Here is a 27,474-nt window from a genome sequence, read left to right on the forward strand (position 1 = left end):
TACATGAAGATACTCTCATTGCAAAATAGTAAAACAAATAAAATAGAACTCCACACTGATTCTCTAAACCTCCAATCTTATCTTTTTCCTTTGACATTACTATAACTATATAGAAACAAATAATTTACTGCTTATTTTGATATTTAAATAAAGTCATGCTGTATTATATAAAAAATAGTCATTAATGAATATTTAATTTTATTAAATGCTTTCCTCCACCTACTGAGATGGTCAAATTTGTGTCTCTGACAACCACCCATCCACTCTTTGGTTCTGAGTTCAACTTTTTTTCCCTTCAGATTCCACACATAATTAAGATCATACAGTGTTTGTCTTTCTCTGGCTTATTTCACTTAGATAACGACCTCCGTGTTCATCTATGCTGTCACGAATGGCAGGATTTCCTTATTTAAGGCTTAAATAATAATCCATTGTTTAGATTTACCACCTTTTCTTTACCCATGTCTTGGTGATTGGAATAATGCTGCAATGAACACATGGGTGCAGATATCTTTTCAAGATGGTGATTTCATTTCCATTGTCTATATAGCCAGAAGTCAATTGCTGGGTTATAAGGTAGTTCCAGTTTTTCTTTTTTTGAGGAAACTCCATACTGTTTTCCATAGTGGTTGAATCAATTTACATTCTCACCAACAGTGTACAGGTTTTCCTTTTCTCCACATCCTCTCCAGAACTTATCTACTGTCTTTTTTAAAATAGCCATCCTCACTGTCAGGTGATACCGCATTATGGTGTTGAATTGCCTTTTCCTGATGATGAGTGATATTGGGCATTTTTCCAGGTACCTGGTGGTAATTTATATGTTCTTGGAGAAATGTCTCTTCATGTCCTCTGCCCATTTTATTTGTTTTTCATTTTTCAATCAAATTTACTGCAGTGACATTGGTTATTAAGATCCTACAGGATGCAAGTGCACATTTCTATGATCCTAGTGTGCCCATCACCTGAAGTCAAAACCAAACCATCTTTTATCATCATGTTAGCCACACCCTCCATCCCTCAACCCCTTCCCTCTGGTGACCACCACATTGCTGTCTGTGTCCATGAGCTTCAGTTTTATATCCCATATGTGAGTGAAATCATATGGCTTTTAGCTTTTTCCGACTGACTTATTTCACGTAGCATAATATTCTCAAGGTCCATTCATGTTGTCACAAATGGCAGTATTTCATCTCTTCTTATGGCTATGTGTATGTACCACATCTTCTTTATTCAATCATCTATCAAAGGACGCTTTGGTTGTCTCCATGTCTTGGCCACCATGAATAATGCTGCAATGAACATAGGGGTGCATACGTCTTTGCAAATACATGTTTTTGAGTTTTTTTGGTAGATACCCAGGAGAGGGATTGCTGGGTCATATGGTAACTCTAGTCTTAATTTTTTAAAGAAATTCCAGACTGCTTTCCATAGTGGCTGTACCAGTCTACATTCCCATCAGCAGTGAATGAGGGTTCCCTTCCTCCATAACCTCTGCAACACTTGTTACCACTCCTCTTGTTGATAACAGCCATTTTAATAGGTATGAGGTGTTATCTCATAGTTTTGATTTACATGTCTCTAATAGCTAGTGAGATTGAACATCTTTTTTTTTTTTTTTTTAGATTGAACATCTTCTCATGTATCTGTTTGTATGTGTTCTTGGCAGAAATGTCTGTTCAGGTCCTCTGCCCATTATTCAGTTGGATTGGTTGATGTTAAGTTTTATGAGTTCTTTAAATATTTTGGAAATTAAACTTTTTTCAGAGCTGTTGCTTGCAAATATCATCTCCTATTTTGTCAGCTGCCTCTGTTTTGTTCTTTGTTTCTTTTGCTGTGGTTTCTTTTTAGTTTAATATAGTCCCAATATGCCCATTTTTAAATTGGATTATTTGTTTCTTGCAATTGAGTTGTGTGCAGTCCTTACATACTTTAGATATTAACTTTTCATCAGATATATAATTTGCGAATGGTTTCTCCCACCCCTTAGGATGCCTTTTCATTCTGTTGATGGTTTCTTCTACTGTGCAGAAGCTTTTTAGTTTGATATAGTCACTTATAATTTTTCTTTTGTTGCTTGTGCTCTCGGTGTCAGATGCAAAAAAAATCATTGCCACACCAATATCAAAGAGCTTTTCCATTTTTTTGAGAATTTTATGTTTAAGTCTTTTATCCATTTTGAATTGCTTTTACTTAATGGTGTAAGATAGGGATCCACTTTCATTTTTCTGCATGTGGCTACCCAGTTTTTCCAGAACTATTTATTGAAGAAAGTATCTTTTCCCCATTGTGTGCACTGCCACCCTTGTCACAGGTTAACTGATTATATGTGCCTATTATGTTCTATTAGTCTATGTGCCTGCTTTTATGCCAGTACCCTGCTGTTTTGATTACTATAGCTTTGTAATATACTTTCAAATTAGGAAATGAGATGATTCCAGCTTTGTTCTTTCTCAAGATTGCTTTGGCTATTTGGGGTCTTTTGTGATTCCATATGAATTTTATGAGTATTCTTCCTATTTTGTGAAAAATGCCATTGGAATTGCACTGAATCTGTAGATGGCTTTGGTTAGTATGTACATCTTAACAATATTAATTCTTCCAATCCAAGAACACAGGATATCTTTCTATTTATTTACGTTTTTTTCACCAATGTCTCACAGTTTTCAGTGTACATGCCTCATCTCCCTGGTGAAATTTATCCCTAAGTATGTTACTGTTTTTTTATGCTATGGCAAATGGGGTTGCTTTTTTCATTTATTTGTCTGATAGTTGATTGTTAGTGTATGAAAACAATTTCTACATGTTGACTTTACATCCTGAAACTTCAATGAGTTAATCAATTAGTTCTGACAGTTTTTAGTGGCATCTTTAAGGTTCTGTATACATGATTATATCACCTGTAAACAGTCATTTTTATTCTTCCTTTCTGATTTTAATGCCTTTTATTTCTTCTTCTTGCCTAATTGCTCTAAGTAGGACATCCAGTACAATATTGAATACAAATGGTGCGAGTGGGTATCCTTGTCTTGTTCTTTTTTTTCAAATTTAGATTTATACTGACTTTTTTCCCTTTTATTGAATTTATTGGGGTGGTACTGGTTAACAAAATTATGTTTCAGGTGCACCACTCTATAACACATCATCTGTACACTGTACTGTGTTCACCAACCCAAGTAAGTCTCCACCCAACACCACTTATTCCCCCTCCACCGACCCCATCTCTAGCAATCACCACACTGTTGTCCATGTCAATGAGTTTTCTTCTTTTTGTTCAATCTTTCTACCCAGCCCTCGCCCTCCATCAGCTGTCAGTCTGCTCTCTATCAGTCTGTTACTACTTTGCTTGTTAGTTCATTTTGTTCCTTAGATTCCATATATGAGTGAGATCATATGGTACTTGTCTTTCTCTAACTGGTTTATTTCACTTAGCATAATTGCTCTCCAGGTCCATCCATGCTATTCATTGCAAAGGGTAAAATTTCCTTCTTTCTTATGGACAATTACTACTCCACTGTGTAAACGTTCTTAATCTAAGAGGGAAAAGCTTTGAGCTTTTCATCACTGAGTATGATGTTAGCTGTGGTTTTGTTATACATGGCCTTTATTATGTTCAGGTATATTTCTCTTATACCTTATTTGTTGAAAGTTTTTAACATGAAAAGATGTTGAATTTTGTTAAGTGTTTTTACTCTATCTATTCAGTGACCATGATTTTATCCTCCATTCTGTTAATGTGGTGTACCACATTTGTTGATTTGGTTATATTCAACCATCCTTGCATCTCAAGAATAAATCCCACTGTCACAGTGTATGATTATTTTAATATACTGTTGAACTCATATTGTTAGTATTTTGTTGAAAATTTCTGCATCTATATTCATCAAGGATTCAGGCCTATAATTTGTTTTCTTTCTTTTTTTTTTTTTGTCAACTTCTCTTGTATTGATTCTAGAGAAAGGGTGAGGGAGAAAGGAAAAGAAGGAGAGAAACATCAATTGGCTGCCTCTCATTCACGCCCCAACTGGGGACCAAACCCACAACCCAGGCATGTACCCTGACTGGGAATTGAACTTACAACCTTTTGGTCTGCAGGACAACACCCAACCAAAGTAATTTTTTTTTCTTGTAGTGTCCTTGTCTGGCTTTGTTATCAGGGTAATGCTGGACTGGTAAAATCAGTTTGACAGTGTTCCCTCTCCTTCAACTTTTTTGCAAGAGTTGAAAAGGAATGAATTCTCTTTAAATGTTTAGTAGAATGCACCAGTGAAGTAATTTAGTCCTGGACTTTCCGTTGTTGAGAAATTACTGATTACTGATTTAATCTCCTTACTAGTTATAGGTCCATTCAGATTCCCTATTTGTTCATAATTCAGTCTTGATAGGTTGTATGCTTTTAGGAATTTATACATTTCTTCTTATGTTACCTAATATGTTGCAGCATAAGAGTTCACAGAAATCTCTTACGATTCTTTGTGTTACTGTGCTATCAATTGTAATGTCTCCTCTTTCAATTCTAATTTTATTTATAAGTCCTTTTTCCTAGTCTAGTTAGAGATTTGTCAATTTTGTTTAACTTTTCAGTAAACTAGCTCTTTAGTTTCATTGATCTTTTCCACTGTTTTTATAGTCTCTATTTCATTTATTTTTGCTTCAATCTATTTTTCTTTCTTCTGCTGATGTTGGGCTTAGTTCTTCTTTTTCCACTTCTTGAGGTATAAAGTTAGGCTGTTTGAGATCTTTCTTGTTTCTTAATGTAGTATAAACTTCCCTCTAAAAACCGCTTGTGCTGCATCCCATCATTTTCAGTATATTGTATTTCCATCTTTGCTTGTCTCAAGATATATTTTTATTTCCTTTTTGATTTCTTCTTTGGCCCATTGGCTATTCCTAAGCGTGTTGTTTAATTTCCACTACTTTGTGTATTTTTCAGCTATCCTCCTGTTATTGATTTCCATTATGTCTGGAAAAGATAACCTGATATGACTTCAATCTTCTTCAAGTTGTTAAGCCTTGTTTTGTGATCTCATAAATGATCTACCTGGAAATGTTCCATGTACACTTCTTAGGTCCATTTGTTCTAAATGTTATTCAGGTCCAATATTTCCTTACTTATTTTCTGTCTGAATGATCAATCCATTGCTGATAGTCAGGTATTTAAGTCCCCTACTATTAGTGCATTCCTGTTTATTTCTGCCTGCAAATCTATTAACGTTTGCTTAATATATGTCACTGCTTTGATGTTCGGTGCATATATATTTACAATTGTCATATCTTCTTGGTGAATTGATTCCTTTATCTTTACACAATGGCCCTCTTTGTCTCGTCTTACAGATTTTGATTTTAAATCTATTTTTTGTATGATATAAGTAAAGCTACCCCTGGTCTTTTGGTTTACATCAGCCAGGAATGTATTTTTTCACTTTCACTTTCATATGTGTGTCATTAAAGTTGAAGTGAGTCTCTTGTAGAGTATAGAGTTTTGTCTTATGTTTTTAATTCATTTAGTCACTCCGTATCTTTTCACTGGAGAACTTAATCCATTTACATTTAATGTAATTACTGAAAAGTAACAACTTCCTATTACTATTTTGTTATTTTCTGGCTGAATTATAGTTCCTTTGTTCCTTTCTTTCTCTCTTGCTTGACTGCCCTTTGCAACTTGATGATTTTTTCCATAGTGGTATGTATTTTTTTTCTCTTTATATTTTGTGAATCTATTATAGGTATTTGCTTTGTGATTACCATGAGGCTTATATTAAAAATATGGCTATTACAGTCTATTTTGTTAACTTTAATCACATACAATTTATATCTTTTCATATTGCATATCCATTAAAAAGTACTGTATTATTATTTTTTTTCATTTTTATTGTTGTTCAATTACAGTTGTCCCCATTTTCCCCCATTACTCTCCCCTCCTCCCACCCCTCACCCCCACATTCCATTTTCCTGGTCCCAGTGTCTTTGTCCATGGGTCCTTTATACGTGTTGCTTCTTTCCCCCATTATCCTCCTTCCCTATCCCCTATGGTGACTGTCAGTTTGTTCTTTATTTCCATGTCTCTATATTATTATTTTAATAATATTTAAATCTTTTCACTAGAGTTAAGTGATTTACACACAACCATTATCATATCATTCTGAATGACTATATACTTACTTTTACCAGTGAATTTTATACTTTCATGTGTTTCCATGCTACTAATTGGTGTCCTTTCACTTCCAAGCTTAAAGAACTCCCTTTAGCATTTCTTGTAAAGCAAGTATAGTGGAAAGGAACTGCTTCAGCTTTTGTTTGTCTGGGAAAGTGTTACTTCTCCATTTCTGCAGAACAATGTTGTCAGTTAAAATATCCTTTGATGTCAGTTTTATTCTTCCAGCAATTTGATTGTATTATTTCCACTTTCTGCTAGTCTGTAAGATTTCTGATGAAAAATCTTCTAAAAGCCTTTTGAACACTCCCTAGTTAAAAAATGAGTGAGGTTTTTTTCTCCTGCTGCTTTCAAAATTCTCTTTGTCTTTGATTTTTGATAGTTTTATTACAATGTGTCTTGATCAAGTCTTCTTTAGGTTGAATATGTACAGGAACCAATGAGATTTGTATACTTGCATGTACATATCTCTTCCTAGATTTGGGAATTTCTTAAATAAGCTTTCTATCCTTTCTCTCTGTCTTCTCCTTCTGGGACTCCCATAATACAAGTATTACTTGCTTAATGGTGCTCCACAATTCACTTAGGCTTTCTTCACATTTTTTTTTTCATTCTTCTTTCTCCTATGACAGAATAATTTCAAGTGACTGCTCTTCAAGCTCACAGATTCTTTCTTCTGCTTGATCAAGTCTGATGCTGATGCTCTATACTGCATTTTTTTTCCACTCATTGTATCTTCAGCTCCAGAATTTCTGTTTACTCCTTATTATTTCTATTGAGTTGGCCAAAAAGTTCATAAAATAAAAGACACATTTTTCATTTTCACCAATAACTTTATTGATTTGGAAATTCTGAACATGTGTGCTATCTCCCACATAGTATAATGTTGATTGTTCTCAACTAATGTCTGGGTTTGATCACTATCAACTTCAACTGGTCTACCCGACCTTGGAGCATCGTCTAGGGAAGAATCTCCAGCATAAAACTTAGCAAACCACTTTGACACATTCAATCACTCACAGCACCTTCTCCATCCACTGCACACATCTTTTTTTTTGCATTTCAGTTACAGTTTTACCTTTCTTGAAGTAATAAATCATAATATGCCAAAAATGTTGCTTACTTTCTTCCACCTTCAATATTAAAATGGCGATGCAAAACTTCCCCAATTTTGATAACTTTTAAAAAAATGCATGCTGATATAACAGCTGTCACAATACAATCTAACAAAATTGTTTTGAATAAAGTTAAAGATAACAAAGTGCTGCTACAGTCATCTTACAGAAAAAAAAAACAACAAATGAACTTTTTGGCCAACCTAATATTTCTCTTTTGAACTTCTCATTTTGTTAATATACGATTTTCCCTAATTTATTGAATTGTCTACATGTGTTCTCTTGAAGCCACCAAGCTTCCTTAGAGCAATTATTTTGAATTCTTTGGCAATCTATAGATCTTCAATTCTTTGGGCATCACTTACTGAAAAATTATTGCTTATTTGGTGGGTTCATGTTTCCTTTCTTTTTTGTGTTTCTTATAGCCCTATACTGATATCTGTGCATTTGATGGAGCAGTCATCTCTTCTGGTTATTACAGAGTGTTTTTTGTTTTTTGTTTTTTAGAAAAGACCTTCACTTGTGAGTGGATGCAGAGACATAGCTGCATGTGGTGTGGTGTTCCCAGCTATAGGGAGGCCCAGTACTGTAGTCTCTATGCAGTTCCATCAGCTGGGATCAGCACTGGCATAGACTGCAGGTGTCCTCAACTGCAGGTGGCTAAAGAGGCTGTGGAGATGGTGGGATCTTTAGTGTTGAAGGTTGCTTGTCAACTCCCAGTCTCTTTTTTTTCCCATAGGGATGCTGTGACTAAGGGGAAACCTCTAGGCACCAGGTTCAGCTGTGGGTGCTCCAGTGGTAGTGGTAGCATAGTGCATGGTGCATAGACAGAGCAGAGGTCTAAAAGTGCAGGTGCTCACAGAATGGTGGTGACTCCATATTATGGGGTGCTGGCTAGCCCCCAGCAGCGGTGGCTCCAGTGCCTGAGGTACAGGAGCGTGGAGCTGCCACAGAGCTGGGTAGGGTATGGAACATGGGTGCACCCAAAGCAGCCAGAGTTCTGAAGAATGAGGTAGGCACAGGGTTGGGGGAAGCACCTAGCAGCCCTAGTCCCAGGGTGGCATAAGAACAGCTCCTTTGTGGAGGAAGGTGCAATAGCAACTCCAGTCTGGAGGGTTGATGGTAGCAATGGCTGTTGCTTACCTTGATGGCAAAAGCTGCCTATGTCTTCTGCAAAGTAGGCCACTGGGCTCTGGTGCCAACTAACACTGTGGGGTCCTCTGCTGTGACTACTGTGGGGAGCCCATGGCTGTTGGGATTGTACAGGGCCTCAGCAGCAGAGGATGATGAGTCCTCTAAGAGCAGACCAGTAGAAACCATGATGGCACCTGTCATGTGACTGATACAGATACCTGTCCTTTGTTCCTGTCTCCTGATATCACAGCTAAGGCTATCTCCCCAGCACTCCTTTCTGTGCAGTTATTCTCTGATACTGCTCTATTGCGTTCCCACAGGTTCTTAACTGGACTCTCTGATCCCTTAGCAGGAGTGTCAAACTCATTTTCACCAGGAGCCCCACCAGCCTTGAGACTACCTTCAAAGGGCCGAATGTAATTTTAGAACTGGATAAATGTAACTACTCCTGAACAGTTAAGTGAGAGGTTGGCACTGCTGCCAGGCAGAAACAAGGTGCCAGGCCGGATAAAACAAGGTGAAGGGCCAGATTCAGCCCACAAGCCTTGTGTTTGTCATTTGTGCCTTACAGGGATGCTTACATTTATGGATAAATGTCTAATTGTTGTTTTATGGGGGAATGAAGGCTGGTGTCTTCTACTCAGTCATATTGCTAATTCACTCCCTGCCCCCATAATCTTCTCAGGGGTCTCTTTCTCTCTGTCTTTTCAATCTGGGCAGAGTTCTCCACTCCACAGATTAACTCCAGCTGTCCTGAAGATTAGTGTCCAGATACGGGTTTCTTTAGCTTTATTCCATTAAAATTCACTCAATTTCTTGAATCTGTAGGTTTTTGTCTTTCACCAAACTAAGGAAGTTTTTGACACTGCACTTTTTCTACTCTTCTTCTGGGACTTTAATGACACCAATGTTAGATCTTTGTTCTTGTTCCACAGGTTTTCTTCTTCTTTTCTTATTTTTTGTATCTTTTTTTCCCTGTGTTCTGAAAGGGTAGTTTTAGGTATTTTAGTTTCCACTTTAAAAATTTCCATTTGTCTCTTCTTTATATCTTTTATTTCTTTGCTAATGCTTTCTATTTCACCTTTGTTTCAAGAATTTTCGTGATTGATTGGTCAAGCATTTTTAGAATAGTTGCTTCAAAGTCATTGTCAGATCATTCTAGCATCTATGCTATCTTGTCATTATTATGTGCTGGTTATCATTTTCCACGCAACGTGACATTTTTATGGTTCCTCATTTGACAAGTAATTTTGGATTGCATTGGTTGGACTTACTAGACCAATTTTGCATAATTTTATGAGATTCTAAGTCTGTTTAAATCCTGTGAGGAATGTTGTTATTTTTGCTTTAGCAGGCAATTGACCTGGTTATGTTCAAGCTGCAAGTTGCAACCAGCCTTTTATGAGCTGTGGCTACACTATCAGTCCAATTATCTGTGTGTTTGGTATACTAATCTGATCTGATACATGTATATACCACCAAGGACCAGTTTGGAACGTAGGTGGGAGTCCATCCATCTACCAACCCAGTTCTCAAAAGTTTTATATATGCTAATTAGGATAGGATATATGCATGTACAGGTGAAAACAACTTTATCAGGATGCTTTTCTAAGCTCATCTCTTTCTGTGATTTCCCTGGGACTTCCCTTACAGATCTCTGGAGAGAAACCATGCATTTGTACATTCATAAGAAGCATGGCTAAATGGCAGGAGTTCAGAAAGAGAAAAATGTAATGGGTTTTCATTATGAACTCTTTGAGCCCCAGCTCCACATAGTAGAGAAAAAAGATCTTCTCGCTCACATTTTTACCTCCTATTACCTGTTGATGCCCCTCAGAACTTTCTGTGGGCTGGGAGATAAGAGGAGGGAGAAAGAGAAACAGGAAGGATCCACCCCCTTCTCTCAGCTTGAAAAGTTCCCTTTCCTGCTCTGTAAGATGAAACCAGATGGTGTCTCCTGCAGCTTCTCTGCACTGAGAACTCACTCACAGTCATCACATTACCCTGAGCTAAGATTAAGAGATACCAGAGGAAAAACACTAAGCTCACCACTAGCTCAATGATACTTAGAATTCTGGTGTGCTTCCCCATTCTCCTGCTGCTACTTATTTCCTAAGTACTCAGTCCTATGCCCTGCATTGATTGACCCAGGTGCATAGTTAGGTTCTGGGGAGAAAAGGGGTGACAGGATGTGCATACATCATCTTACCCAGAACCTGCCAGAACCTGCCCAGTTATTTTTTATTATGTGCCAAGTATTTGTTCACAAAATTGATTGTACAAGTAATGTGGGGTCCAGATTAGTGTCACCTTTATGTAAAAAGAACCTCTGTACCACTGCCTGAGCACACAGCACTCTGAGATTGCCTTCATGGGGGTACCATGCTCTGAAATAGATCCTCTCTGTCTCTGGCCTGGTTCCAGTGGTCTTTCCTTCTCCAATCCAGTACCCCAGCAAGATCAGCCTCCTGGCTGGGAATTCTGAACCCCCTTTTTCATAGTCTAGTGACCTGTTGAAACATCAATGCTCAGCCTCCAAGCCATCCTGCAGAAATGGAAAATGCCCCCAGAAAAACAGCCCAATACTGGGCTCATATCCTGGGTCTCCCTCCTCTTCTGGATCCCTACCTGATAACTCTCCACATTCTTCAGATTTCCCAATGTCTTCAAGCAAATGATTTTTATAATGCATCCAACTTTTTTTTGTCATCCTCATGGAACAATTAAACCAAAATAACAGATGTGCCATCCCTGGAAGTGGTCACCTCCTTTTCTTTTTTATAGATAAAGAAACTGGCTCTGAAAGGTTTCTTGAGGTTGGTGCACAGATGAAGAACTAGAGTTTCACTGCAGGCATGTCCTTCTAACCACTAAACCATAATGAAAATTAGCTTTATTTTGTAAGGATTTTTCTCCCCCAGTTAATTGGCTATATTAAAAACATGAACACATTCTTATTTTAAAACAGCCACTGTAGATATTAAAAGTTATTTAAGGGGGTTGCAAGATGGAGGTGGAATGGAAGGATTTTTGGCTCACACTTTCTCTAAAGAGGGAAAAAGACACCTAAAATAACCAACCAACGACACCTGAAGAATAGACTTTTAACTTTGAGACCAGGGGGAAGGGCAAGGAAGCAAAAAGAACTAGCTGTGCTCCAACAGGTGGCAGGCCAAGGTTACCGCACGACCATGGGAGCTTCCCCCTGTGAGGAATGAAGCCTGGATCCCAGACTGGGCTCCTAAGCATGGAGCAGTGCCAGAGCCAGTGCCATAGCATCCAGTGGTGGAAGGCCACAGCGTTTCTACCTAATGGGGAGTAACAGAGTCCACTGGAAAGAAAGCCACTATTCTACTCAAGGGGCCAAAGCACAGGTTTTCATCAACAACCACTCACCTTGGGCTCCAGCAAAGGGAGGGCAGTATGGGTTGGAGTTGCCTAAGAAGAGTCTGGAGTGGGAGGCACCGGGGAGAGACATGAGGGAGCACCTGCTAGGATCCCTGTGCCAGAACATCCCCCAATACCACAGCTGCCATTTTTATTGAGAAGAGTAAGTTCTTCCCAGGGGAAAAACAATTACCCACCCTGTGGGATATCACTCATCCCACTCTCTGAAATGCTGCCTGCACCATCCTCTGGCATCCATCTCACCTCAACCTGCATCTTTTTTTTCCTTTCTTTTCTTCCCCGGCCTGCATCAGAAGCCCTACTGAGGAGACAGCAACACAGACAGACTCAGGGGGTATCAGAGACTGGCTTTAGGGTGCAGCCATTCCATACACTTTCGAGGGAACCAGACTGGTACTTTTCCCTTACAGGAGAGCCAGAGAAACACCCTCCTGGTTTCCAGCAGGCCCAAACTCTGGACTCTGGAGGCCCTGCCCTGCCGAGTTCAGACAAATAATCTGGGACAGACTCAGACATGTGGCTCAGGGGCAGAGGAAACACCCATCATCTTCCCTGAACTCTAAACAGCACCTCACCCCCATGGGAGATCCAGAGGGTGAAGAGATACCCTGATTCTGCCAGAAGCCCTCTGTGAAACAGGTCAGTGACTAGGACTGACATCAAGCCAGCAAGCAGAGGCAGGCAGAGGTGACTCCAGTGGTGCCTTGGGATGTTTGCTTACCCACTCATAGGCCCTTTGCTGATAAAAGCCTGCCTTTCAGCACAACTTGGCCCACCCCTGGGGAAGCCACAAACAACAGATGGCTTGTTGCCTCAAACAGGCTGCTAAGGGCTAGACACAGACAGGAACTGACATTGGCTTACATAAGCCTCAGAAAACATTAGAGCTTATCCAAAGGAAGAACCCAGCAGGCATGCACTAAACTCTGCTGAGACAAAACCACTTCATTCTTTTTTGTTATTTTTCTTTTTCATAGCCTTGTAATTGTTTTTCTTTTTTCTCTATTTTTTATTTCATGTCTCGTATTTCACTCTTTCCTTTTCTTTCTCTATAGTTTTCCTTCTTCCCATATTTTTAAATTCTTCCTCTTTCTTTGTTCTTTATGCTGTTTTCCTCTTTCTATTCCTTTCTCTTATTGTTTCTCTTTCATCTCTCCTCTCATAATCATTTTCTTTCTTTTGGTCTTTTTATATTCTTTTTTTCTTTCACTGTTCCATTTCCTGTTCCTTTTTTCTTATTCTTTACTCTTTTGGTGTTAATTTTGCTGTTGTTAGGGTTTTTTTTTTTTTTTGCTTGTTTTTATCTTGTTTAGTTTTCTTCTTTTGTTCTGTTAGCACCTGTACAACAATGTACAAGACGTGGTTGGGGTTCAACATCTCATTTTGTCAGCCAGTGGGGAAATACCACAACAAACAGGCCAATAACAATCAAGATGCAAATACAACAGAAGGGTTCACATAACCCACAAAATGGACATTCCTAGAGCATCCAGTTCAGGAGATCCAAAAGACCACACCACTGTATTGCCACAACTCCTGCCACATAAGGGCACCCCACAAGACAGGGAGTCAAAGCAGATCTATCTAATACATAGAAACAAACAAAGTCGGATAAACTGGGGAGAAAAAGAAGCAACCGCTAAACAAAAGAAAAGGAGGAATCCCCAGAAGAGCTAAATGAAATTGAGGCAAGCAATTTAGCAGACACAGAGTCCAAAGTTATGGTTATAATGATGCTCAAGGAACTTTGTGAGAACTACAAAAAACTTAGTGGGAACTGCATCAGTGAGAAAAAGGATATAGAAACTAAAAAAGAACTAGGTAGAAATGAATGCAATACCTGAAATAACTAGAAAGAATTAAAAGCAGGCTAGATGAAGCAGAGGATCAAATTAGTGATTTGAAAGACAAGGTAGAAGAAAAAATACCCATTCAGAGCAACAAAAAGATAAAAGTTTAAACAGAACAAGGATAGTTTAAGGGAACTTAGGAACAACATGAAATGTAACAATATCTGCACCATAGGCATACCAGGAGAAAGTGAGCAAGGGGACAGAAAACCTGTTTGAGGAAATAATGACAGAAAATGTCTGGAACCTGGTGAGCAGGAAAAAGTCACACAAATCCAGGAAGCAAAGAGAGTCACAATCAAGATGAACCCTAAGAAACTCACACCAAGACACATAATAATTAAAATAGCAAACTTCCAAGAAAAAGAGAGAATCTTAAAAGCACCAAGAAACAGTTAATTACATACAAAGGAGGTACCATTAAAATGTCAGTTGATTTCTTAACAGAAACATTATAGGCCAGAGGGATTGGCATGAAGATTCAAAGTAATGAAAAGCAAGGCCCTGCAACAAAGACTACTCTACCCATTTAAATTTAAAATCGAAGGCGAATCAAGAGCTTCCCAGACATACACACACAAAAAAAGGCTAAAGGAATCAATTATAACCAACCAACATTACAACAGATGTTAAAAGGAATGCTTTAAGAAGGAGAAGAAAGATAGAAGAACATGGATATGGAAGGGGAAAAATGACAGTGAATAAGTATCAATAATGACCTTATATGTAAACGAATTAAATAATTCATGGGTTAAATACTGAATGGATAAGAAAACATGACCCATATACATTATGCTGTCTATAAGAGAACCATCCCAGAATAGAAGATTAACACAGGCTGAAAGTAAAGGAATGGAAAAAACATTCCATGCAAATGGAGACAAAAGAAAAGCTGGGGTAGCAGTATTTATAACAGACAAAATAGACTTCAAAAGAAAGGCCATAACAAGAGACAAAGAAGGTCTCCACATAATACTAAAAAGATCAATCCAACAAGAGGATATATAACCCTGGCAAACATATATGCACCCAATATAGTAGCACCTAAATAATATAAAGAAAATCCTGGTGGACTTTAAGAAGGATATCAAGAGCTATACAGTCACAGTAGAGGTTTTTACACTACACTATCACAAAGGGATAGATCTTCAAGCAAAAAACAACAACAAAAACAGCAACTTTAAACAACACAGTGGATCAAAGGGATTTAAGGATATGTACAGAACATTTCATCAAAAGGAAGCAGAATACACATTCTTCTCAAGTGCAACATAGACTATTCTCAAAGGCCACATGTTAGGACACAAACTAAGTTTTAACAAATTCAAGAAAATCAATATCCTAATAAGCACTTACTCAGATTACAATGGCATGAAACTAGATATCAACCACACACAAAAAAACCCCTCAAAACCATTCGAACACCTGGATGCTAAAGAGCACGTTATTAAACAGTGAATGGGAAATAGGTGAAATAAAGGAAGAAATCAAAAAGTAACTAGAAACTAATGAAAATGAATACATAACAACCCCAAACCTATGAGACACAACAAAAGCAGTCCTGAGAGGGAAGGAAGTTCACAGCATCACAGTTCTACCTCAAGAAGACAGAAAAATATCAAATATACAATCTAACCACACACCTAAAAGAACTAGAAAAAGAACAACAAACAATTCCCAGAGTGAGTAGAAAGAAGGAAATAATCAAGAGAAGAGCAGAAAAAAATGACACAGAGACTAAAAACACAAGTCAAAAGATCAATGAATCCAGGAGCTGGTTCTTTGATAAACAAAACTGACAAACCTTTAACCAGACTCATCAAGAAAAAAACAGAGAGGGCCAAAATAAATGAAATCAGAAATGGAAGTGGAGAATTAACAACTGATATCACAGAAATAACAAGGACTATAAGAAAATACTATGAACAACTATATGCCAAGGAAATGGACAACCTGGGTGAAATGGATAAATTTTTAGAAACATACAATCTTCCAAAACTGAATCAGGAAGAAGCAAAAAACCTGAATAGACTGATAACAGCTAATGAAATTGAAGCAATAACCAAAAAACTCAAAGCAAACAAAACTCCTGTACCAGATGGCTTCACAGGCAAATTTTACCAATCATTCAAAGAAGAACTAACACTTATCCTTCTCAAACTATTCCAAAAAATTCAAGAGGAGGAAAGTTGTCCAAGCTCGTTTTACAAAGCTAATAGTATCCTAATTCCAAGACCAGGTAAAACAAAACAAAGAAAGAAAATTATAGGCTAATATCCCTGATGAACACGATACTTAAACCTCAACAAAATATTAGCAAACTGGATCCAGCAGTATATTAAAAAGGTCATACTCCATAATCAAGTGGTGTTTATCCTAGGGATGCAAGGTATTTACAAATCAATAAATGTGATACGCCACATAAATAAAATATAAGATAAAAATCACATGACCATATCAATAGATGCAGAAAAAGCCTGTGTTAAAATCAAACACCCATTTAGGATAAAAACTCTCAGCAAAGCGGGAATAGAGGAATCATACCTCAGCATAATAAAGGCCATATATGAAAAAATGTACAGCCAACATTAAATTCAATGGGGAAATACTAAAAGTGTTTCCCTTAAGATCAGAAACAGGACAAGGTTGTCTGCTTTCACGTGGGATACAAAATACTCAGGCATCAATGGCATTTTTATACACCAACAATGAACGATCAGAAAGAGAAACTAAGAAAAAAATCCCATTCACTATAACAAAAGAAATTAGGTACATAGGAATAAATTTAACCATTGAGGTACAAGACCTGTACTTGGAAAATTACAGGATACTAAAGAAAGAAACTGAGAAAAATACAAATAGCATATATACCATGTTCATGGACTGGAAAAATTAACATCATTAAAATGTCCATACTACCCGAAACAATCTACACATTCTGTTAAGATACTGGTGGCATATTTCACAGAAATAGAACAAATACTCCAAAAATTTATATGGAACCAATAAAGACCCTGAATAGCATCAGCAATCCTGAGAAAGAAGGACCAAGTAGAAGGGATCACAATATCTGATATGAAACGATACTGCAAGGCCACTGTAATAAAGATAGTTTGGTACTGACACAAGAACAGACTCTTAGATCAATAGAATAGAACAGAGAGCCCAGAAATAAACCAGTATTTTCATGGTCAACTAATATTTGACAAAGAAAGCAAGAGCATACAATGGAGTAAAGACAGTCTCTTCAATAAATGATGTAGGGAAAACTGGACTGGTATATGACAAAAAATGAAACTGGACCACCAACTTAAATCATACACCAGGATAAACTCAACATGGACAAAAGACTTAAATGTAGTCACAAAACCATAAAAATCATGGAGGAAAACATTGGCAGTAAAATTTCAGATATCTTGCATAACAATTTTTTTAATGATATATCTCTTAGGACAAGGGAAACAAAGGAAAAAAATAAACAAATGGAATTGCATCAAATTAAAAAGTTTCTGCACTGCTAAAGAATGATCATAAATATGAAAAGGAAATCCACTGTATGGGAAAATATATCTCCAATTATACATCAGACAGGGGTTTAATCTCCAAAAATATAAAGAGCTTATATTATTCAACACCAGGAAGACAATCCAATTGAAAAATAGGCAAAGGATCTGAACAGACACTTCTCCAAGGAGGACATACAGATGGCCCATAGACATATGAAAAAATGCTCAACATCACTAATCATCAGAGAAATGCAAAGTAAAACCACAATGAGATATCACCTCATACCTGACAAAATGGCTATCATTACTAAATCAACAAGCAACAAGTTCTGGTGAGCATGTGGAGAAAAGGGAACCCTGGTGCACTGTTGGCGGGAATGCAGGTTGGTGCAGCCACTGTGGAAAGAGTATGGAGTTTCCTCAAAAAATTAAAAATGGGACTCTTTCTGACCCAGCTATTTCACTGCTGGAAATATATCCTAATAATCCCGAAACACTAATGCAAAAGAATATGTGCACTCCTATGTTCATAGAGCATTATTTACAATATCCAAGGTTTGGAAACAGCCTAAGTGCCTATCAGTAGGTGAGTGGATAAAAAAGCTGTGGTACAACGAGGGAAGATGGCAGTGTGGTAGGAGGGAGCAGATTCCACTTCCCCCTACACATGGGAGAAAAATCTGTGGTACATGTACACAATGGTAACAGTAAAAAAGAAGGAATTCCTACCTTTGGTGACTAACTGGAAACTATTATGCTAAGTGAAAAAAGTCAGTCAGTGAAAGACAAATACCATATGATCTCACTCATAAGTGGAATCTAATAAACAAAATAAACCTATGAGCAGATTAGAATCAGAAGCATAGAAACATGGAACAGACAGCTCTAAAAGGGGAGGTGGGGACTGATGAAAGAAGGGGAAAGGATTAGTCAAAGAACATATGTGTGTGATCCATGGACATGGACAGCAGTGTGGGGATTGCCTGGGGGAGTGGGGAGGACTCAGTGGAGGGGGGTAGGGGGAAAATTGGAACAACTGTAAAAGTATGAACAAAATAATTTTTAAAAGTTAAAAAATAATATTAAAATTAAATAAATTGACATGGCATGAAATGAAATAATATAAAATGAAATAAAATAAAGAATCACTATAGACAATGCTCCTTCTCCTTTGATCCCTCAGTCCAGGTTGGGCCAAGTCCTTTACCAGGTCTATCTGTGGCTCCAATAAGGGTTATTAGGCTGACAGTTTTACTATTTGAATAAATCTCCAAATAAATATAATGGAAGTCACTGCAAATATATGATACAAAATTTAAAATGGTTAACAGTTATTTTTCATGAATGTACAGTAGTTCCTCCACATGGGATACCCTGCCAGACCCCCAGAAGATGCCTGAAACTGCAGACAGAACCAACCCCAGATATACTGTCCTATACATAATATCCTATACATAATCTTACCTATGATAAGGTTTCACTTATAACTTGGGTGCAGCAAGAGATTAAAATAGCACAATAAAACAGAACAATTACAACTATATATTGTAATAAAACATATGTGAATGTACTCTCTGCAGAATTTTTTCCTTTTTCACAACTTCACATGTAGAAGATTTGTTCTTACCATAGATCTTGGCAACCTAATCATATGATTTTTATTCCTTCTGTATTAACTCAAGAACTTTCACCTTTTCACTTAAAGAAAGCAACTTACAGCTTCTCTTTGGCACATCTGAATCACCAGCATCACTACACTTGCACTTTGAGGACATTATTAAGTAAAAAAAGGGCTACTTGAACACAAACACTTTAACACCTCAACAATCAACCTGATAACCTACACGGCTAAGGACTAAGCAGCGGGAGGACATAAAGCATGGAGACACTGGACAAAGGGATGATTCGTGTCCAGGGCAAAATGGAGGACAGTGTAAGCTTTCATTGTGCTACTGAGAACATTATACAACCTAAAACTTAAGGAATTTAGGGGAGATTCAAGATGGCAGTGGAGTAGTTGAGTGCTACATTCACCTCCTCCCAGAACCAAACTGGAATTACAACTAAAATATAGAAAGATCAACTTGAATAACCAACAGAAGAATAACTGAGCAGAGGAGTTTTACATCCAAGGATTTACAGAAGACATGTCCAGACTGGTAGGATGAGCAGAAACACCAAAAAGAGCTGGCCCTGCATGCACGTGTGGTGATTGAGAATCTGGAGGGATATCTCAGCTTCAAAGTTCCTCCTTGAGGAGCAAGACCCACCCCCGCCAAGCTCTCCAGCCCAGAGCAGCAGAGCCAGGCAGAGGCACCCACATAATATCTGGCTGTGAAAATCAGCATGAATTCTGCCAGGGAGAGACAGGACTCTGCTAAAGAGACAGGAGTCTTCTTAAAGGGCTAACTCACAAAATCTCATTTGCAGCAAATCATCCTGAACTCTGGTAGAAGGAGGGCAAGTGGACTAGAGACATGTAAGGAAAGACTGGGGTTTGTGGTTTCAAGGGGAGCTGAAGGGAAAAAGGCCAGGATCCCTGTGCTGAGTCTCCCTCCCACATCATAGATGCCATCTTTCCTGGGTGGAAGACTACCCTGCTTATGGCATCAGTCTGGGGAAACAGAATAGCCCCATCTTCAGGGATCCCTGCCATACCACCCTATGGGGCTCAAACCCTGCTGAGGAGTCAGCTGCCTGGGCAGGGGTGTAGAGGTCAGGACAGAATCAGTGTGGCTCTTGGGCTGGGACCATTCCTCCCTTTCCCCCAAAAGTCTGACCGGCACTCCCCTTTATAGGAGATCCACTACCAGGAGCCTTCAAACTCTCAGCAGCCTGGCCCTGGTGAGCTCAGGCTCCTGGGAAAATCTGGGACAGACAGTTGTGTGGCTCTGAGACAAGGGTCATTTTCCCATCCCACACCTGAATGGTACAGATCTCTTCCTTCACAGGGCCAAATTTTGGTCTGTTTGGGCCTGAAAAACTCTTGCTGGTCTCACCCTGACAATTTCCTGAGACCTCATCCCACCACAGAGGTCTGCAGGCACCTGGTGGATGGTAGCTAGACTTGATATATACTGGAATTTTTGCTGAGTGGCCTCAGACGCAGCACTGGCATTGAGATTGAACTAGTATCAATCTGGGGAGCACCACTCACCACTACCTAATGACTCACTGAGAACTTTCTTCTTACAATTTGAGTACCACCAGAGGCTCTTTCAGGGACTGAGCCCAACAAGCAGCCAGCAGGTAGAGGCAGGCAAAGGCAGAACTCAGGGTGTCTTGGGACTTTTGCTGACCTACCCCCAGACTTATTGCTGATGAAAGCTGCCCTTGGTGACAAGAGGTAACTGAATGGATAAGAAAATAAGGCCCATATATAGGCTATCTACAAAATACTTACCTCGGAACAAAAGATACACATAGACTAAAAGTAACCAGGTAGAAAAAGATAGTTCATGAAAATGAAAAAAAACTGGGTAGGAATACTTAATCAGACAAAATAGACTTAAAAACAAAGGCTACAGTTAAGTGACAAAGAAAGACTGTACATAATGGTAAAAGAATCAATTGAGCAATAGCATGTAACTCTTGCAAACATTTATGCATTCTATATATAGAATTTAGGAGCACCTAAATATATAATATAAAGCAAATCATGATGGACATAAAGAGAAAGATTGACAGTAACACAGTCATACTAGGGGATTTTAACACCCCATCGATAAATGAATAGATTTTCCAGACAGAAAGTCTATTCTGTCTTAAGGCCACAAGTGGCCTTAAGTAACACACTAGATCACATGAATTTAATTGGTATCGTCAGAGCATTTCATCCCAAAGCAGCAGAATATATATTTTTTTCAAATTAGGATAGACCTCATGTTGGGACGTAAAGCAAGTTCTCAATAAATTTAAGATTGAAATCATATCAAGCATCTTATCAAACTGTAATGATATGAAATTAGAAATCGATCACAAGAAAACTAAAAGAAGTTATGAAGGTAAAATAACATGTTACTAAACAATGAAAAAATTAATAACAACATCAAGGAAGAAATCAAAAATACCTTGCAACAAATGAAACTGAGAACACAATCCAAAACCTATGGGACAAAGAGAAAGCAGTCTTAAGAGGGAAATTCATAGCATTACAGGCCTACCTCAAGAAAGAAGAAAATCTCCAATTAAACAATCTAACTGTACATTTAAAGTAACTAAAAAACAAACAAAGCCCAAAGTGAGTAAAAAAGGAAATAATAAAGATCAAAGCAGAAATAAACAAAATAGAGTCTCAAAAAACAGTACAAAATATCAATGAAATCAAAGGCTGGTTCTTTGAAAAGATAAACAAGACTGACAAAACTTTAACCAGACTCATAAAAAAAAAGGGAGGGGGGAGAACCAAAATAAATGACATTAGAAATGAAAGAGAAGTAACAACTAACATCAAAGAAATTTAAAGGATTATAAGAAAATATTATGAACCACTACATGCCAACAAACTGGACAAGCTGGATAAAATGGATAAATTTCTAGACACATACAATCTTCCAAAATTAAATCAGGAAGAATCACAGAGTCTGAATAGAGGGATAACACCTAGTGAAATTGAAGCACTTATCACAAAACTGCCAACAAACAAAAGCTCTGGACGGGATGACTTCACAGGTGACTTTTATGAAACATTCTGGTAAGAACTAACACCTCTCCTTTTCAAATGATTCCAAAAATTTCAAGAGGAGGAAAGGCTCTTGAGCTCATTTTACGAGGCCAGCATTATCCTAACTCCAAAACCAGATAAAGACACTACGAAAAAAGAAAATTATAGGCTAATATCCCTGTTGAACATAGATACTAAAATCCTCAACAAAATATTAGCAAATTGGATCCAACAATACATTTAAAAATATCATACACCATGTCAAGTGGGATTTATTCTGGGGATACAAGGTTGGAACAAGATTCATAAATCAATAAATGTAATATACTACATAAACAAAATGAAGAATAAAACCATATGATCCTATCAACAGATGCTGAAAGAGTATCTGATAACATCCAGCACCCATTAATGATGAAAACTCTCAGCAAAGTGGGAATAGAGGGAACACACCTCAACATAATAAAGGCCACATATGACAAACCTACAACCAGCATCATACTCAATGGGCAAAAACTACCAGTGTTCCCCTTAAGATGAGGAACAAGAGAGGGATGTCCACTTTTACCATTTTTATTCAAAATACTGCTGGAAGTTCTAGTCACAGTGTTCTCACAGCAAGAAATAAAAAGCATCCAAATTGGAAAGGAAGAAGTAAAACTTCCATTATTTGCAGATGACATGATACTATACATAGACAACCCTAAATAGATACTAGAACTGATACCTGAATTCAGTAAAGTAGCAGGAAACAAATTTAATATCCAGAAATCAGTTGCATTTTATATGCCAATAATGAACTATCTGAATGGGAAATTAAGAAAACAATCCCAATCACAATTGCTCCAAAAAGAGTAAAATACCTAGGAATAAATCTAACCAAGGATGTAAAAGACATGTACTTGGAAAATTACAACAAACTGAAGAAAGAAATTGAAGAAGATATAAATATTTGGGAGCACATATTATGTTCACGGATAGGAAGAATTTAGATCATTAAAATGTCCATACTACCCAAAGCAATCTATAGATTCAGTGCAATTCCTATTAAGATACCAATGATGTACTTTAAAGGACTGGAACAAATATTTCAGAAATTTATGTGGAACCAAAAAAGGCCCCAGCTAGCAAAAGCGATTTTGAGACAGAAAAACAAAGTTGGAGGAATCTAGCTGCCTACTATGACACTATACTGTAATCAGAACAGCATGGTACTGGCATGAGAACAAGACACACAGAACGACAGAATGGAACAGAGATCCCAGAAATCAACCCACACCTTTATAGTCAACTAATATTTGACAGAGGATATAAGCATATACAATAAGCTAAAGATGGTGTATGCAATAAATGGTGTTGGGAAAACTGGACAGATTCATGCAGAAAAATGAAACTAGAGCACCTTCTTATGCCACACAAAAGGATAAATTCAAAATGGATTAAAGACTTAAACTTAAACCTGAAATCATGAAAATCCTAGGACAAAACATAGGCAGTAAAATCTCAGACACTGCTCATGGCAATATTTTTTCTCCTCAAGATGTATCTCCCCAGGCAAGGGAACCAAAAAAAAAAATAAACAAACATGGGACTACATCAAACTAAAAAGTTTTTGAACAGCAAAGGTACCATCAACAAAATAAAAGGACAGCCCACAGAATGGGAGATTCATACATCTGATTAGGGGTTAATATCCAAAATGTATCAAGAACTTATAAAACTCAATAGAAAAAAAAATTTAAAAATGGACCAAGGACCTGAATAGCCACTTCTCCAAAGAGGATATACATGACCAACGAGCTATGAAAAGATGCTCAACTTCACTAAGCATCAGAGAAATGCAAATTAAAACCACAGTGAGAATCACTTCACACCTGTCAGAATGGCCATCATCAATAAACAACAAACAACAAGTGCTGCTGAGGATGTGGAGAAAAGGGACCCTTTTGCATTGCTGGTGGGGATGCACACTGGTGCAGCCACTGTAGAAAGCAGTCTGGAGAGATCACAAAAAAATAAAAAATGTAACTGCCTCATGTCCCAGCAATTCTACTTTTGGGAATTTATCCAAAGAAACCTGAAACCCTAATTGGAAAAAATACACGCACACTTATGTTCGTTGCAGCATTATTTACAATAGTCCAAGTGTCCTCAGTAGATGAGTAGATAAAACAACTATGGTACATTTACACAATAAAATACTACTCAGCCATAAAAATGAAGAAAATGTTATGCTTTGTGACAGCATGGATTGACCTGGAGAATATCATGTAAAGTGAAATAAACCAGTCAGAGAAAGACAGGTACCACATGATTTTACTCATATGTGGAATCTAATGAACAAACTGAACTAACAAGCAAAATAGAGACAGACTCACAGATAGAGCAAGCTTACAGTTCTAGGCATGGGGTGGCTTAGAGGGTGGAGGAATCGAGCAAAAAAGAAAAAGGACTCATGAACATGGACAGCAGTGAGGAGACTGTGGTGTAAAAGGGTAGGCAGAGGTGGAAAAAGGTAGAAGGGATAAATGGGAATGGAAATAATACAATATAATTGCATTTTAAACAAACAAACAAACAAACAAATATACATCAGACACCAACAACAGTATGGTAATCACCAGAAGGAAAGGGGTAAGGGGATGCAGAATAAGGTAAAGGGGGATAAATGGAAGGAAACTTGACCTGGTTTGGTGAAAATACAGTATGATATACAGATGATTGTACACTTGAAACCTATATAATGTTATTAACCAATGTCACCCCAATAAATTCAATAAAAATTCAAAACAAATAACTCATAGATTGTTTATTTCTTGAAATTTTCCATCTAATATTTCTGGACCATAGTTAACTGCAGGTAACTCAAAACACAGAAAGTGAAAACACAGATAAGGAGGACTACTGTACCATAAAGTTAGGTCAAGTATATAATCAGCAACTTTTTCCTGCTAGCTTATAGGGAATTAAAGCTTAAATCTCTTTAAGTGATTATTTTCACACCCTAAAGGACCACAAAAATCAAGACTTAACCAACAGCCCCAAGGGCAAGCTTGCTGGCATCTGTCCACACAAGTGAAGATCAATATCCCTGTCATTTTCCTTGGTGACAATTTCAAATCAGAGTCTTAGCACTATAAGGGACTTTCCCATCTCTCCCCAAAACAAGAACATGTAGGGCACCCCTGTAGGTGAGCCATGAGGAGGGAAGGGGCAGGGAGTTAAGAGTTGCAAAACGACACTGGTAAGAAAAAGTAAGGGTAGAGTCCTTTCAGCACACATGTGTGCAGACCCCATGCGTCACCTCCACAGCAAAGGTGACCAGCAGCCCCAAGCTGGTGCTGCCTTGACTTGGCTCATTTGGCAGAAAGCCTGGAGAGGAATACAGCACTGCAGGCTGCTCTGGGCTTTGGGATGACAGTGCAAGACCAGTCCCTTGCACTTAACTGGGCACACAGCACTGGCTGGTGAGCTGTGCACGCATGAGTAAAGCCAGGTGACACAGAGAGATACACAGGGGAGGAGTGCTGAGTTACCAGACAGGAAGACTAGGGGTTCTGGTTGCTCCTACCTGGGCTGGCTTCTGGCTGCAGGGAGCTCAGAGGAAGTGGGGGCGAAGATTCGGGAGCCTCTGCAGCTGGGTGTTCAGCCACTGGACAGATGATAAACCACCTCTTCCCAGTGTGTAGGACTAAATAAAGGGCAGGACAAAAACAGCTGGTAAGAGTAAGCACATTTCTCCCAGCATGACCCTCACCACTGGCACCAGACTTGATAAATGACACTTTGGGGAACTTATCTCATACCAGTGAGGGGGTATGCAGCACACTCATGGGCTCCTTGCTGGCAGCCAGAGACCATAACAAGTACCCCCAACATGGGCCTAGTTCCCAGGACACCCAAGGTACTATTACTAAAGGGTTAATGCTGGCTGGGGACTAGCAGGCAATGGCAAGTCCATGCCATGCTCAGTGAACACCTGGGACAGACAGGGCAGGCATTTGGAGGCAGGGGGAAGGCAAGGGCACTATACACACACTCCAACAGCCCCTCAGTGTGATGGCCTAACTTCTGACAATATGCTCAACAGGTCTCTTATCAAATGCCTCCTGGGAGACAGAAAGAACAATGACAGAAATGCCTCCTATAAGGTAAGCCTGGTGGGGGTATGGCCCTGGAGGCAGACGACGTACCATTCTGCTGATACACCAGGGCGTTTGCTTGGGATTGGCGACTCTCCTGAGGGAGGTAAAGGGTCAGATATCAGCAGACTGCATGGACCAAGAAGTGGGAGCACAACATGGCCTCAGAACATCCGAGGGCCTTGGAGCTCGGGCATTTCCAACTGAGCTGCGGGCACCCTGTGCCCGGCCACTTCACCCAATGCTGCACACCCACCAGGCTCCTCCAGTCACCAGACAATGTCCCAGCATTGTTCTCAGAGCCTGGAGCTGGGGCATAGGCAGGCCCTGGCCCTCCTGAAACCCAGCATCCCGACTCACCTCTCCAGCACCCAGGCTGCTGGTGCTGAGAGGTGGTGGGCTTGCCCCAGGGTCAGAGCCATGGTCCACATCTGTGTCTTCACTAAGCATGTCTTCTGCCTTGTCCATGACATCCTTCATCTGCTCGATGAACGTCTCCCGTTCAGCCTGCAGGATGAAGTCGTGCTCCACCTGCAATATACACACAACCCTGCTGGTAGGGACACGCCACTGGTCTGTCGGATCTTCACTGATTGATTTGCTTGATTTCTGCTCTGCACTAAACTCCACTTTAGCGGGACTCCAGTGGGGAGACACAGCCAGGGACCTGGGCCCCGAGCCCAGAGCTGCACAACTCAGCAAGAGTAGTCATGGCTTGAGCAGCAGGCAGCGACCTGCAGAAGCCGGAGGATAGGGAAGGCTGATAATAAGCAGGGCAGGCAGCTGAGTGCCCAAAGGACATGGAGGAGACAGCCTTACCGACCCAGGAGATGATGTGCAGCTGTGGAGTCAGCCTGGCAGGACACCCACTTACCATGTAGGTGGCGATCTCGTCAGGTGCATCCCCATCCAGGTCAAACTTGAATGTCACCATTTTGTGGTTGTGTGTCTCCAGCTGGCACTCCACCATCTTATCGCCCGTGTTGCACACCTAGAGGACACTAGGGAAATGAGACCTGCTAGGAGACCGCACCCAGCCAACCCTGTACCTGCCAGCCCACCACACCTGTCTCCTCACATTCAGGATGGTCAGCCGGGGCCGGCTGGCTCTCTCCTGGCGGGAGCGCATGCGTGTGGACCTGCGGTGGTGTTTCCGGGCAGGCTTGCCTTCCAGCTTCCCCCCACCAAATGTGCCTTCACAGCTGTCACTCAGTTCTCTTCCAGAAGTGACATCAGACCCTCCATAGCTGTTGGAAAACTAAGAATGTTAATGTGTCCACGAAAACAACCTGCAATCTGGCCTCATCTGGGAAGCTTAGCTTTTCAGGAAACAGCCAAAAGATTTAACATCTGAGCATGCTCAGCAGGAAAACCCAGAGGGTCTGAAGCCAGCCATGACTAGGAAAGAAATCCCCAATCCAGAGCACCTCCTCTCCATCCTGGACAGCACCAAGGTTGTGGGGGTCACATGGGTTTTCTGACCCAGGACCTAGATCCTTTCA

General features: G+C 39.3%; 1 protein-coding gene across 12 annotated transcripts in view; it reads right to left on the reverse strand.

The window, feature by feature from the left end:
- The window catches only part of WNK2 (WNK lysine deficient protein kinase 2), a 132,241-nt gene that overhangs the window by 46,947 nt on the left and 57,820 nt on the right, over positions 1-27,474 (reverse strand). For 10 of the 12 annotated variants that reach the window (XM_045833832.1, XM_045833830.1, XM_045833837.1 and 7 more), the window contains 5 exons: positions 27,039-27,219; positions 26,847-26,963; positions 26,333-26,503; positions 26,024-26,069; positions 25,402-25,521 (listed from right to left, as the gene is read on the reverse strand). In XM_045833832.1, coding sequence (XP_045689788.1) covers positions 25,402-25,521; positions 26,024-26,069; positions 26,333-26,503; positions 26,847-26,963; positions 27,039-27,219 — 635 coding nt within the window. The remainder of the gene's footprint in view (positions 1-25,401; positions 25,522-26,023; positions 26,070-26,332; positions 26,504-26,846; positions 26,964-27,038; positions 27,220-27,474) is intronic. The other 2 variants (XM_045833835.1, XM_045833828.1) reach the window with 1 other exon arrangement.

This window comes from Phyllostomus hastatus, unplaced genomic scaffold (assembly GCF_019186645.2).
Source record: "Phyllostomus hastatus isolate PE091 unplaced genomic scaffold, TTU_PhHast_1.1 phas_contig_195, whole genome shotgun sequence".
Classification (NCBI taxonomy): domain Eukaryota; kingdom Metazoa; phylum Chordata; class Mammalia; order Chiroptera; family Phyllostomidae; genus Phyllostomus; species Phyllostomus hastatus.